The sequence below is a fragment of the Ambystoma mexicanum genome, chromosome 5q, assembly GCF_040938575.1.
Source record: "Ambystoma mexicanum isolate Mex_15411 chromosome 5q, UKY_AmexF1_1, whole genome shotgun sequence".
Lineage (NCBI taxonomy): Eukaryota > Metazoa > Chordata > Amphibia > Caudata > Ambystomatidae > Ambystoma > Ambystoma mexicanum.
This window is the reverse complement of record NC_090933.1, coordinates 1191490129-1191504609: the sequence shown is the minus strand read 5'-3', so window position 1 is coordinate 1191504609 and position 14481 is coordinate 1191490129. Positions and strand designations below refer to the sequence as shown.

General features: G+C 47.1%; 1 protein-coding gene across 2 annotated transcripts in view; it reads left to right on the top strand.

Annotated features, from left to right (window-relative positions):
- TRAPPC9 (trafficking protein particle complex subunit 9) overlaps positions 1 to 14481 on the top strand; it is a 3490818-nt gene that overhangs the window by 930066 nt on the left and 2546271 nt on the right. For both annotated transcript variants that reach the window (XM_069621680.1, XM_069621681.1), the window contains exon 15: positions 8363 to 8526. In XM_069621680.1, coding sequence (XP_069477781.1) covers positions 8363 to 8526 — 164 coding nt within the window. The remainder of the gene's footprint in view (positions 1 to 8362; positions 8527 to 14481) is intronic.

The window sequence follows — 14481 nt, the reverse complement described above, 5'->3', positions numbered from 1 at the left end:
CCTCTCACTACTCCTCTATCCGGACTGATCACTTTCTTCTCTCCTCTCACTTGAAACTTCCTGTGCCTTTGTCAAAGGCCCTTCCAGCACTGCCACCTTCCTTCACAGTTATTCAACCTATGAAGCGAGTGTAGGCGGCTGCCTTTGCCTCCACATTCTCCCCTCCACCTACTCCTACGGCTGACTCCCATCCTGACACAGCCCTTTCCAAACTTCACCTTTCCATCCCTAACACTCTGAATATCCTTGTCATGAGGATCCAACTGAAGCATGCCACAAAGTGCAACTCTTGGTACTACTCCGATTTGGCTGCTCTAAAACGCATGTGCAGAGTAGCTGAGTGGAAGTAGACTCTCTGACAAACGGGCCGATCGCCTGCTCCAAAGGCAATACAGACTTTCCATCTTCTCTAAGAAGAGGGTCCACATTCAAGCCCGCATCTCTGCGGCCTCTAACAACACAGCCACATTTTTCAAAATCTGCAAGGAGTTGTCCAATCCTACTGCAGTTTCCTCCTCCTCTACACCCACCCTGGCCCTCTGCACGGCTCTGGCTTCTCATTTCACCACTAAAACCCAGGACATCCTGTCCGCACTCTCCACCACTTCTCCTCTGTCTCTCCCTACCACCCTTCTCGGGCCTGTATTGGCTGCCTCCTCTTCCCTCCTGTAACACCTGAAGATTTTTCCAGACAAGCCCGGTAGATGAAAGTCTCATCTAAACAGGTGACCCCCTGCTCCTCCAGAACCATCAAGGACAACATTGCTTCTTTCGCTCCAGCCATGGCCAATTTCTGTAATCATTCCTTCGCTACTGGCACTTCCCCTCTCTCCTCAAGCACTCCCTTGTGCACCCCCTACTAAAAAAGCCTTCTGCCGTCCCCTCTGTTCTGGCAAACTATCGTCCGATCTCTATCACCCCTTTCCTGGGCAAACTCCTGGTGAAGTTAACCCTCCACGCTGAATTTGTTGGTTGTCTCCATGACCTTCAGTCTGTCTTCAGAGCAGTCAGAGGCACGGAAAGATCACTCCTGAGCAGCGCTGAAGATCTTCTCTAAAATCTCAACTCTAGCTCTCACTCTGTCCTCATTCTCTTCGACCTTTCCTCTGCTTTTGACACGGCCAACCACAAGATCCTGATTACTCATCTCTGCTAGACCCTTGGCATCACGGATCAGGCTCTGCCTTGGCTGACCTCCTTCCTCCTGGACCGACCCTCCCAGGTCCAGCTTGGTTCCTTTCTCTTGACCACCTCCCTCTCTACATGGGTGTTCTCCATGGCTCTATCCTCTCCCCCTGGATTTTCAACATCTATCTCGCCCCTTTGGCCATCCTGATCTCTACCTTCACCTCTAACTTTCAGTGTTATACGGATGACATACAGCTCTCTTTCAGGCTACCCTCTGCCTCCTCCTTGCTCATTCCTGACTATCTATCCGCTATTCAGTGATGGTGAGTTTCTAACGATCTCTGCCTCAATGCCATCAAGACTGAGATCCTTCTCATTGGGACCACTGCTCCTGCTTTCCCTCACTCTCTCTGGCCGTCCTCCTCGGGCCCTCTGCCCTCACCCTCTGTTGAGGCAGAAAACCGTGGAGTGATCTTCGACTCCACACTCTCCTTCTCTCCACCCATCACGCACCTTGCCAAGAAGGCCCACTTCCAGCTTTACCTCCTCAAAGGGATTCTCCCTTTTCTCACCTTCCCCCAGAATCTCACTGTCCTCAGAGCACTGGTTCTCTCTAGGCTGGATTACTGCAACAGCTTCTTTCTCAATCTGCCTACCTCTACTCTTCGCCCTCTTTAACTCCTCCAGAACAGGACCACAAGACTTATCCTTGGCCTCAAGCCCAGGGACTGCATCTCTCTGGCCCTGAAATCCTGTCACTGGCTCCCGGTAGCTACAAGGATCGAGTTTAATACTCTCTGCATCGTCCACAAGGCTTTTTGCGGCAGTGTCCATTACTACCTTCAACTGTCTCTTCCCAAGTACCTTCCACCTAGAGCCCTTCACTCGTCTACCTCTAACTCTCTGCGGGTGAGTTGCTTCTCCAAGCAGAGAACTCTCTCCTCTGCAGGTGCCTCCCTCTGGAATGGCCTCCCTGCCTCTCTCCACCTTGAGCCGGACCTCCTTAAGTACCAGAAACATTTCAAGACCTACCTTTACTCCTTCTTTCTATCTCCCTCTTTCCTGATAACCTTCCCTTGCCCCTGCTCCACCTGCTGACTGACTGCCTGGTTGTCCTCTGAGTCTTACAGGACACCACAACCCCCCACCCCCACCCTCCTGACCAGCCCCTCTGCACTTGCCGCATGGCCCTACTTGCAATGCCTCCTGGCTAACCTTGCACTACTGGCCTGGGGTTGCCCCTTGGAGTCCCAGCCTCCCCTCACTTAACTCGGGGACCTGCTGCCCTGGGTGCACGTCTCCCTGTACCCTCTCCCATGCACTTATTGTTTGCGCACTTGCACGATCTCAATGACACAAGACCTAGCAAGATCGTTGTCTTGTCCTCCCTTTGTTCCCCCTCCCTTACCTTGTTGCGCCTTGAAACACTCGTGTTTAGGCACATAATGAATAACAAATCAATCATGTTTTGGGATTTTAAATGAGTCTGAAATAATCTGTATAGTTTGGACACCATACGCCTAGCCCCATCCCCTGTTACTATCGCCATTTTGCATTCATGGGTTTCTAGTTCATTCAGGAAGGAGTGCCACAAACTGCAAATCACCACCTTCATTCAATAGTATTGCAGTATCATAATGGGGCTACCACCTAATTTATTGGTGAAGTCCTTAAAGGACACAAATTGCCCTTCAGGGAACGTATACCTCATTGTCAGTCTGCCCGCTACATCCCATGCTCTTTTAATCTCCTCATCAAACGAAGGAGGGATGCCAGGGAAGTTCCATAAAGGAACCATTCTGTTCTAAGGTGTCTGTAACTCCAGTCTAAGGAATAGTCTCAACCAGGCACTAACAGTGGTCCTGACCGGATCAGAAGTGCTGGAGTCCATATATCGATTACTGAAGATGACGGACATCAGGTTTGAAGGTTCCACCCCATATTTTTCCAGTGGTAAGCGTACCAATGTGAACCGAGAGGTGTACCAATGTCCAGCAAACAGTGCCTGTGCTGTTAAATAACAGAGCTCAAAATAAGGGTTTTCCAATCCGCTCCTAAGGTTGTTATGTTATCCCAGCTGATTCTGGCCGCTCCCGCACTCCATAGAAATGATACCACCACCTTCTCAGACTCTGTCAGCCTACTTGTTATCTGCATAAGAAGGAGCTTAACTGTCACATTATATCCCTTCACAGCGAGGGAATTTTTCATGCCCCTCCTTTCCGTTAGAATTGATGAAAGTCCGGACGGGGTTCTCTTTCCTCCTCCGACAGGTGTATTCGCTTACAGCTCCCTGCCTGCAACTCCTTGTGGCTGGTGTTGGGCATTTTGCCCACTGTGTTTTCCACAATTCTTTTCTCTTTCTTCTCTGGCTTCCCCATTCTCTTGTACACACCAGACACTAACATACAATCTGAGATGGTTGCCTGTCCTTTTGCGCCTTACAATATATTAAAATAAAATGATACTAGGAGTGGAACGGGAGCACACTCTCGAGATAAATCTGTCTTTCCAATATTCTGAAATTTAGGAGTGACCATGGGGTGTTTTTGTCAGGTTTAGCTCGTGACTGTTCACTGATGTTTATGGAAGTGCTGAGTTAAAGTGTTTTTGCAAATTTGGTATAGTGCGTTTGAAAGCGTTTGTTACCATCCACAGTTCTTCAAGCCAGCATAGTAGACCAATAATTGCATTGGTGGATGGGAGAAAGGATACCAACAGTTGCTGCTGTTTTGCCTGTCATTTTGTCCACGGCTTAGGTTGCTATTAGGTCCTTTCCTTTAAGCAGGCATGGCTTTTGATCATTTTTGTAGCCCTTCCTTTCAAGTCTTTTACAGTGTCTGAAATAACATTGCATGTCTATTAGCTAATCTTTCCTAACTTCACTAATGTGAGAATATCCTTAGTTTTTACTGTGACATACTTATGCATGTTTGATTGGCTGCAGGCTATAGACTCTTAGATGGGAATGTAAGTGTTGAATACTCTATAGATAATTGTACTATATACAATTATCCTATTATTTATCTTGCTTTATGCTCCTATTATCTCTGTAAGAGAATAAATATACAAAAATGTTAAACCATGTGTGAATCTTCTTAATGTGTTCATATTTTATGAATATACTTGGGGACTATATTGCACACGTGAAAGCAGTTGTTTCAGTGATAACTGTCTAGGGATGTTTTTGATGGCATCCTATGTTAATCATTTACACAAGGATAATGGGAACTGGTTTCTAGATGTTCTGGGTGTAGGCCACACAATGGTTTTGCGACCATTGGGTAATCTGCAGAGATCTAGCTCCCGCTGGAGCCTTGCACTCGGTACAGCTCTATTCTTCTGACTGTAGGGTGGGAGTTAGGCTCTGGGAAGCAGGTAAAAAGGAAAATCATGTCACAAATATATGTCAGCAGTCCCACTTAAATCTTTTCATGACAGTGGTGATGCTGCTGCCCACATGTACATCACCAGGGTCCGGGAACTCAAATATGAACATTGGCCTTTGATCCGCCAGATTCAGTATTCAGCGAGCTTGCACAGAAAAGGTGTGTGGGGTTTAGCCCCGTGTGTAGGACTTTTTACTACACGTGCCACACGTCCCGGGTGGGGTCGACTTGATCAGATAGGACAAGGGAAAGTTTTACAATCTGGATAGAGCAAGGACATTATAAAGAGGAATGTGGGTTTTGAGGTGGTGGTGGTAGGGGATGATCAAGAGACCAGCAGAAGACTGATGGAGCAGTGGTGTGTGTTCGCCGATTTGTTGGACAGCTGAGTTATTGGCTAAGGATTGAAAGTGGTTTGTGTGTGTGTGTGTGTGTGTGTGTGTGTGTTATTGTTTGGCAAGTGGGTAGACAAAATAGAGTAAGGGGTGAGTTTGAAGCGAATCTGCCTAATTGAAAGAAGGGTGCTTCAGTAGTAGGCTGGAGGGAGGAGTTGTAGGCTAAAGGGAGGAGTTGCAGCCTGGAGGTGCAGAGGACAGAGTGGGGGTGCGGAGGAGGGAGTGGAGGTGGGATTAGTCGTACGGAGGAGGGAGTAGCACTAGTGATACGGAGAAGGGAGGAGTAGTACAGTGAAAGGGGGAGTAACATCGAAGTATGAAGGCAAGACCTAGAAGGAGGGAGAGAACATCTAAGTGATATAAGAGAGGCGGAAGTAGTGAGATGGATAGCGTATAGAAATGGGAGAGGTGAGTTTGGGCATGTTAGAAGAAGCCTGAATCACACTGTGTAAGGCACTATCCCAAGCCCAATTAGATCACTAGCAACTGGATAGCATAGAGACAGTCCCGGAGGAAGATTAGACAGCCGGCATTTATATCATCATCTCTAGCATAAGCCAGTGTTTAGACACTAAAGGTCAACATTCAGTTGCACTAAGCAGGGGTTACCGTCGCCTGGGTTAAGGAGGAGTGTCATAATGTGACTAGAGAGAGAGACAGAGAGAGAGAGGGGGGGTGGCTCTGTGCCCCACAAAAATAGAAATAAAACCCTTGAACCATCTCGGAGTCTTGAAGTAATTCATGATCCCTTGCGACAGTGTGAAAATAAATATTTCACTTTCCTGGGCCAGCTTGTACTTTGCAAAAGCAAACCTTTACAAAGTGAAATAGTATAGTTTGCAGAGCTTTAATTTTGAACAGGTATAGCTTCAATAATGAATTGTGGGAGATACTGGCTGGCGGAGACACCCTGTTCTATACATAATTTAAAGAAAACCTCTAGACTGATTTCCACAAAACCAAAAAAGCACCCATTTCTGTGCTTTCCTCTGCTCTCTAAATAATCATTTGCAGAAATCCATCCTGCGGCTTGGTCTGTGGGTGTGCCCATTTTTACCTATTGGAAAGCCAATGGAAAAAGTCAACCACACACCTTTCTCAGAAGCTGCTGACTCTGTAGCCAACCAGGGGCCAGGACTAGGGTGTGGCAGTCAGCAAGATGACCACCCAAGAGGCTGAACTAGCCAGTCTTATGCCCAGATGTGGGTCCCTTACCTGCTGGCCCTAGAGACCCAAGCTACTCCTCACTGATGAGGCGAAACATGCCTGGGGATGTTTGTGGTCTCGTGCAGGAGGGATGTGACCAAGCAGTTCATGCTGGACTGGCCCTTTTGGGATGGGACCAAGTCTGATTTGCACACGGTGCTTCTCCTTTTGTAATGGCTTGGCAGACAAATAACTATGGTCTGGAGCGGTGCCCAGAGCAATTCCAGAGGTGAAGATTAAATCTACACCTTCCAGCCATCACTTGTGTTTTGCTATAGATCAGAACTGGAATCCATCTCCAGGGCTGGGGCCTACGAGGCACACCTGAGTTACCTTTCCTCTTAGAGAGGCTGAAAGGCAGGGCCAGGGCGTAGTAGTCAGAGGGAGACCACCCACAGGTTGTCTCCATGACCTTCAGTCTGTCTTCAGAGCAGTCAGAGGCACGGAAAGATCACTCCTGAGCAGCGCTGAAGATCTTCTCTAAAATCTCAACTCTAGCTCTCACTCTGTCCTCATTCTCTTCGACCTTTCCTCTGCTTTTGACACGGCCAACCACAAGATCCTGATTACTCATCTCTGCTAGACCCTTGGCATCACGGATCAGGCTCTGCCTTGGCTGACCTCCTTCCTCCTGGACCGACCCTCCCAGGTCCAGCTTGGTTCCTTTCTCTTGACCACCTCCCTCTCTACATGGGTGTTCTCCATGGCTCTATCCTCTCCCCCTGGATTTTCAACATCTATCTCGCCCCTTTGGCCATCCTGATCTCTACCTTCACCTCTAACTTTCAGTGTTATACGGATGACATACAGCTCTCTTTCAGGCTACCCTCTGCCTCCTCCTTGCTCATTCCTGACTATCTATCCGCTATTCAGTGATGGTGAGTTTCTAACGATCTCTGCCTCAATGCCATCAAGACTGAGATCCAGGGTCTACACCCACAGAAGGTCCTAGAGTGGGAGCTTTGCCCTAGAGGTTAGGAGAGATGTCCAGTGGACTCAGCCATACTAGAATCTGGGCGCTGGAGGAGAGACACAGGACACCAAAGTGAGGAGCCAGGCGAATTGGAATTGCTAGTAAATAGTGGGGGAGCTGTGACCACATAGTGTTGAAGAAGGTGATCATTGAAGAGATTAAGACAGTTGGGAATGTTACTGATGAGAGGTGATTAGAAAAGGAGAGACTGGGAGTTGGTTGAAAGTCTGATTGTGGAGATCAGCTATCTAAACTGGGGAATAAGGGCAGGGGAAGCCAAAGAACCCAGGCCAGTAATAGGAAAGCAGGAGCCTGAGGTTTTGAGACAAGCTAACCTAACGACTGCAAGTGTAAGACCAGCAGGTGGGCACCCGCTCACCCTGCAGCCCATAATTGGCCCACCGCCTGTACTCTAGCAAGGGCCTCACTTAACTCCCATGCCCCGATTTTCCATCATACCAGAGAGGACTTCAATGGCGAGATCACCTCAAAGATCATACAGGGAATTATTGTAGAAACTCGCCAACTGTGGACCATCCGGGATAAAGGGACAAAAGAGAAATATGCGAGCCATTCCTGTGTAGGGACCCAGCAGAAGTCGATGCCCCGACACTGGGGAAAGTAGGGACTTTTTTGTGAAATAGTATTTTTTGTGTGTACTATTTTCACTTTCAGGGAGGAAACCAGTGCAACCTGGGACTGAGCGAGTTTGTGAACATTGGATTTTCTTTGAATCTTACATCTAAACGACCGGACCTATCCCAACACATTTGTGTTGCAGTGTATGCTTTCCCCTGTTACTATTTTGCCACTGCACTGTACCCCAATAAACCCCATTGTATGTAGGTATTCAGTGTTTCGTGCCATTGATTCTGTGTACTACGTGACATTTCGTTGTATGCTGCATATCATGTCTGACTACCAACGCCAAGAACGTGATACTGGTCGAAGTCCTGTGTTTGCAGTCTGTGTGTTTGTCTGCCGTAAGCCTATTCTAACATTGAAGTGCTTGTAGCATTGTCTGGGTGTCTAACTTCATTCAGCATTTGTGTTGTGCATGACCACTAAAAGCCAATTTTTGCATATGCCTAAGAGTGTCGCAGGTCGAGCCACAGGGGCTTAGGTGTAAGTACCATATCCTAACAGTCCTTAGTTGCAAATGGATTCTTCAAAACACCTTTTGCACGAAGTATATGCTGCAAGTCCTATTGGAGGATGGGTGTGAATTGCACCTGATATATGGTAACACATACTTATTTGTGTGCTTGTAGGTCTGCTAACACACTGCAGCCTTCTTCTGGGGATGAAGTGTCCACCAACGTATCGGTGCAACTCTACAATGGTGAGACCCAGCAACTTGTCATAAAACTGGAAAACATTGGAACCGAGCCGCTGGAGACACTGGAGGTGAACTCAAAGACTGTCAGCAATAAAGGTATGCATGACTTTAAAGAGTGTTGTTTTTTATTGGGTTTTTTTAACACGTTTTCAGTGTTGTCTAGTGATGTTCTTGATGCAAGCGTTAGGACACATCAGGAAAGGAAAATCTTTACTAAAAACAAAGGTGTATGTGATATAAGTGTTGGCTTATGGATACCTGTTAATCATACATCTGTTATTGTACCATGTCGGCCGAAAATATCCAGCGGATTGAATAGATGCTCCGTGGTGGGTAAATATGGATACTGTGTTGGGTTTCTGTACCAGGAACAGGCAAGGAATGGACCGATTACATGGGCCATGGCAGCCCTAATGTGTAATTGAATTCTTGATAGTATCTCTAGTCAGTAGGTTAGGGTATCATGTGTTTTCATCGAAATCCAAGGCATCTAAGACCTTTCCATCGAATTCTATCCAACGTAAAGCATTTCCATCGAAATGCCTTTTCATTCAATATAATTCGATGGAAATTCGATGGATTCTTTTTTTTTTTAATTAGGGTTAGGGTATGGGGTAGGGCCACGCGTAAGGGGTAGGTTTAGGGTTAAGGTTAGTGTAAGGGGTAGAGCAAGGGTTATATTTAGGGTTAGGGTAAGGGGTAAGGCAAGTGTTAGAATTAGGTTTAGGGTTTGAGTTGGGTTACGGGGTGTTTTGGGAGTCGTGGGGGTGTGGGAGGGGCAAAAAATTCAACGTTACATGAAGCTGGCCAGTGCTAAAATCCTTTGAAGATTTCAGCACTGGACAGCTCCATTACAAAAAAATGCCTCGAAATGCTGTTTTTTACATTTAAAAGTGGATATCCATCTAAACATGTCCATTTAGAAATTCGATGGACTGGTTTAGATGAAAATGCACTTTTACGTGTAAAAGATAGTATTTCGATGGAAAGGCATTTGATGCTTTTGCATCGATGGAAATGCATTTCGATGCATTTGAAATCGATGGATTAACCATAAACCGTAGGTTAGTATATAATGATAGAAGTCATAGGGCCTCATTACACGGAAGGCGGTAAGGGTTAACGTCACCGGTAATGGTACTGGTGACCGGTAAACCTTACCGCCTTACTACGAGGTCCCTTTGCGGGTTGGTACTTTAACGCCTGCTTTTTTGCAGGTGTTAAAAACCAACCCGCAAAGGGACCAGGGTGCTAATTACGGTATCGCAATTTGCGCTACCGTAATTAGCACCTCCCCCATTCTCATTATGCCCTATGGGGCAAAAATGGGAATGGGGAAGGGCAATGGGGGAAGGGGGAATTACCGCCCTGCCAGCCTTGGAATAGGGCGGTAATTCCCCTTTCCTCCAAGGCGGTGCCGGTATTTTACCGGCAAGGACCAAGGTGCTAATAGCACCTTGGTCCACTGCCTACCGTGTAATGAGGCCCATAGTAATTTGAGTCCTATGTGGTTGGGGAAAAAGTACTCAAGGTGATAGTGTTAGGGAGAATTCTCTTATAAGGCTAATTTCCCCAACCTAGTGAGTCCCCCAGCAGCTTTGCTGGATTTTTGGGGTTTGTTTTTTTCTCCTGCTAAGAGTGAAACTCTTTTTCTCCCACTCTTAGGCATGATTTGAGGTATGTCTTTGACTTATTATGTGCTTATGGGCTATGGGGTCTTTTACTCCAAAGGGTATCATCTGTTTTAGTATATGTTACACAGCACCCTAAGTGCAGTAACACAGGGGTGTCATAGTGACCCCCAAACATAAACTCTGTACCCTGGGACTGACTACTGTCTCCCAGGGCATGTAAAGTCACCATTGGCTTTATTAGTCCAAAATTGTGAACAGAACCAGTACACACCATCATATTGTGGAAGTACTGGAAGGGGTTAATTAGATTGCCCCTGGGTCTGTTACCAAGGGGGCACTGTCCAGTCCCCCCTTGTCGAGTTTCTGGCTGGGGGCAGTGGTTACCACACAAAATATTCCACCGGAATATTTCCTATGGGATTTTCCCATTCATTTTAAACGCACCACTTTTTTTGGTGCATTGGAAAGATACCGCTGGTTTATTTAATTAATATAAAATCACCGGTTGGGTCTTTTTTCCAGAACTCTTTGGCAAAATGGCGTACGTGTCCGTCTCTGTAACTCCAACCAAGGTCGGGCCCTTTGTTCGACTTTTTGGCGGGCTTCTCAACAGAAGCCCTCCAACTGGTGCCACTCTGTCTGGGATTCACAGGATGTGTGGGTGGGGGAATTGGCCGCCCTGCTCACCACTTAGCATGTATGAGTGACAGCTAGGCTGTTGAATGGGGGTTTTTCTGCATAAAAGCAGGGCTTTTGGGACTGGAACTTCAGAAGTCGCCACAGGACATAAGAAATCCGAAGAGGGGAGAAGCTGAGCCATCTGCAATGACAACACCACCGGTGGAGCCCTGCTGCAACGACCTCACCACTTCCCCGGCGACAAGAGAAGATCTGCTGCAAGAGTCTTCTCCCTCTGAAGTGGTGGGGACAACCAGTTCGACATTCGCCTTCCAGGATGCCCCTTGGTCGAATCGCCAGCGCCAAGCACCCCGGCGGCCGGATAGCCAAGCTTCAGTCCACTGGGGCCGCGAATAAAAGGAGCGCCCATTTTAACCGAACGAACTCCGTGGCTGGTTTCATCCCTGGGCAGTGCAACGTCTCCAAGTTTCCTCCTCGACGAGATCTTCGTTTCCCCTGGTCGAAACCATGAACTGCACCCGCTGCCAGGAACAACTGCCCCCGCTGGAGCTTCCTCACTTTTAAAGGTACTGTGTTCGGCCTGGCCTCCCTTTCTTCGGATAACTAAGATCACTAAAGGTGACCCTTAAATCCTTGGCTTTCCAATGGGTTGGCCCCCAGACACCTAACTTTATCTTTCGCATCAAACCAACCTCTTTTGAACATTTTCGCAAAAACTTGAGTGCATTTTTAAACTGTGTGATCTTGGGTACATTTTGCCTTGCTCCATTTAAAGTGGCCCTGGCCTATGAACTTTGGCTCTACAGTAGACTCTGCCTTCACTAACTTGCTGTGGTCTTAGAAAAGTGTTGGAACTGTTTATTTTCATGACCTGTCTTTTTCTCTCCCTCTAACTTAATTATTGGAGTGCCATCTAAGTTAAGCGCTCGCATCTGTTTTTACAACTAGTGGTGTTTTGACCTAGACTTGTCTAATAATTATTAAGGGAGGTGTGTATACTTTATCTGACTGTGTTTGAACTTGCTTTGATTTAGAGTGCTTAGTGTATTTCCTAAAGTGTGTTTTAAATACATAATTATATACTTTTGGTAGCAAGCTCTGGTCAGTGTTTGTTTGCTCCACTGTGTTTTTGGCCCTATTGTGTATCCTCCGTATACTGCCCTACTCATCTTGAGAGAAGTCTGACTGCTCAGCCACAGCTACCAGGTAAATCTGGGTGGTGCAGACTGCTACCAGTTGGGTTTACTGCTTAATCCTGTAGTCTTAATCTTTTTGCAGTGTTCCCCCAAGGGAACTGCACAGGATTTTGCCTAACAGATAGTGGTTCAGAAGTCCTAAAACACACGTTTATTTGAACTTTCATAGCCACATAGCATACCTACATGGATGCGGAACTCAATCATCTGTCAAAGTAAATGCATGAATTGAAGACCAACAGGTTCTCACACGTCAATGTTATGCGCTTTATTGTAACTGCGTTATCTATATTGCCTTGTGCACTGAATTTGGTAAGCTGCTAAGGTGAAATAAATTGTTGTGCTCGTAATTCACCTGCTACGTATAATAAACAAGTAATGTATCCCCTTACCATTTACATTTTTTTAGATGAGTGATTAACCATGCAAAGGGTTAGAATGAGTTCTGTATTTTATGTGTTGCCGTTGATCACAGTCCTGCCACTCTGTATTTTTTCTCTATCGAGCACAAATGCCGCTGAAAAGACACAATCGTGGACTATTCAGAAGAGTAGCCTGGGAGATCTGAGACACCAAGATCGCCATTTCTTTGAGAAATATTCCATAGAGTTTCAACAGGGCAACTGGAAAGTGTAGTTTTCGGTCCATTTCTCCATCATTTTGCTGGTGGTTTGCTGCCAACCGTAGGACACGGGCGGTGAGACGTAATCCCCTTGCATGCACACCAAACCCTATCAAACTTTCAGATAACAGATAACCACACCAGAGGAAAACTGTGTGCAGTGAAATTGAGTAAAGATTAAAAGGCAGATCAAATCGAAAGATGAGTGGCACAGGGGGATCTCTATAAGAACAGTAATTGATTGAGGGAAAGGCCTCTTTAATCTAGTTGGTGGTGGAAGCAGTGAGGTGATATTGATAATGCCCACAGATCAGGCACCCTGGATATGTGATCTGTACACTTAACTAACTTCTGCCCAGCCGTAACCAAAATCTCCAGCACCGTTTTGCTCACACATACCGGCACTGCTATATCGCTTCTCTCCTTGCATCGTTGTCCTTCCTATAAATAGAAAGGCCTCACAGCTCCAGGCTTTAAGCTATTGGTTTTGTAGCTTGCTTCAAAGCGTTATTCCTTTGTGACTAAGGGAGGCAGCAGTGAAGACGACCTGAAGTAAATGAAGCACAGCCCTAACGTGTGCACTCTACACAGCCCAGTCTGTATGGCCACAGTGTTGTAAAAGAATGTCTGGCACAGAAGCCGGGGCTGAAGGGGCAGCACCAAGCCCTGCTCACTTCTTTTAACCAATCACTATGCCATATTCACTGATGAGATTTGGGCTAATACAATGAATTGTTCTGTGTTATACTCACATATGCTTATACTCACATATTCTCGTGATTTAGAGGAGTATGATCAGATGTGCCAAAAGACATGGCAAGGCATGTGTCCATTTTCCCCATCATAAACCGTTGGTTTTTAGAGCAGACATTCTGTTTCACCTATTTTCAAAGTCTCCCATGTAGATTGTTGGTTTCAAGCTGGACAGGGAGTGCAAATGGAGATGCCAGTGTGTGATCTGCACCGGCATTGCGTTTATTTACACAGGCGGAATCACAACATGATATTATCGTTGGAAATAACATCATGGATGACTATTCTTTTCAAAGGCTCTATCCAACACTTCCCCATATATTCTAGGACTGGAGTTTGTTTATATAATTGCGCCAACCATAACATAATTTGAGGGGGCGTGGCTACAAGGCCATGTGAACGGACGTGCTTGCAGTGGGGCTCCTGGTGATCCGAAAATTATCCTTGGAAAAAGTGCAGTTGCACTGGACTGGCGAGCACAAAAACATAAGCAACAGCTTATGAAAGCAAAGTGAACACCCAGTGTTAGTTTGGAGCCCGCAGGACATTCAGAACGGCTGATCGAGGCGCGTGTGGTCCGGAAGAGTTGTGGAACGGAAAATAAAAAATGGCGACCCCTCCGAGATTACGAAGAAGAAATTAGCGGATCGATGAAGCTGCTTACTGTTGGATGGACTCTGGGGCGGGTGGAGCCGTGGAAACATACACCCCGAGGCTTGCCACAGGCGTGCACAGGTGCTCTGAGCTGCCTAGAATCGGGAGAAAAACCCCCAAAGACAGCGCGAGACGAAGGGGCTGCCGGCGCTAGGACCGCGCCAGAGTCGTGTTAAACAAAGCGGACCCCGTGGCCCGAACAGGACGGGTGCCACGAAACATCTGGTGGATGAGGGGGAGAGGTGGGCCCCAACCCAGAGCGGACCGCCGGGAACTGGGACTGCGGCGCGGGGACGTAGAAACCCACCTGCGTGCTCCCTCCGGCCTGAGTGCTGAGGTTCGGATCGCGAAGGGGACCATGACGGGCATCGGCCCAGCTGGAAGGTGCAGAGCCTGCGAGTGAGGCACAAGCGAGTAGCTTGATAGCGTCCCACAGAGGGAGTGGGAGGGAGAAGGGATCCGGCCAGATGGAGCTGTAGAGCATGACAGTAATTGAGCACTGCATGGATAAGCACACGCTTGCATGCAATAACTTTATTGAGCAGTATCTAGA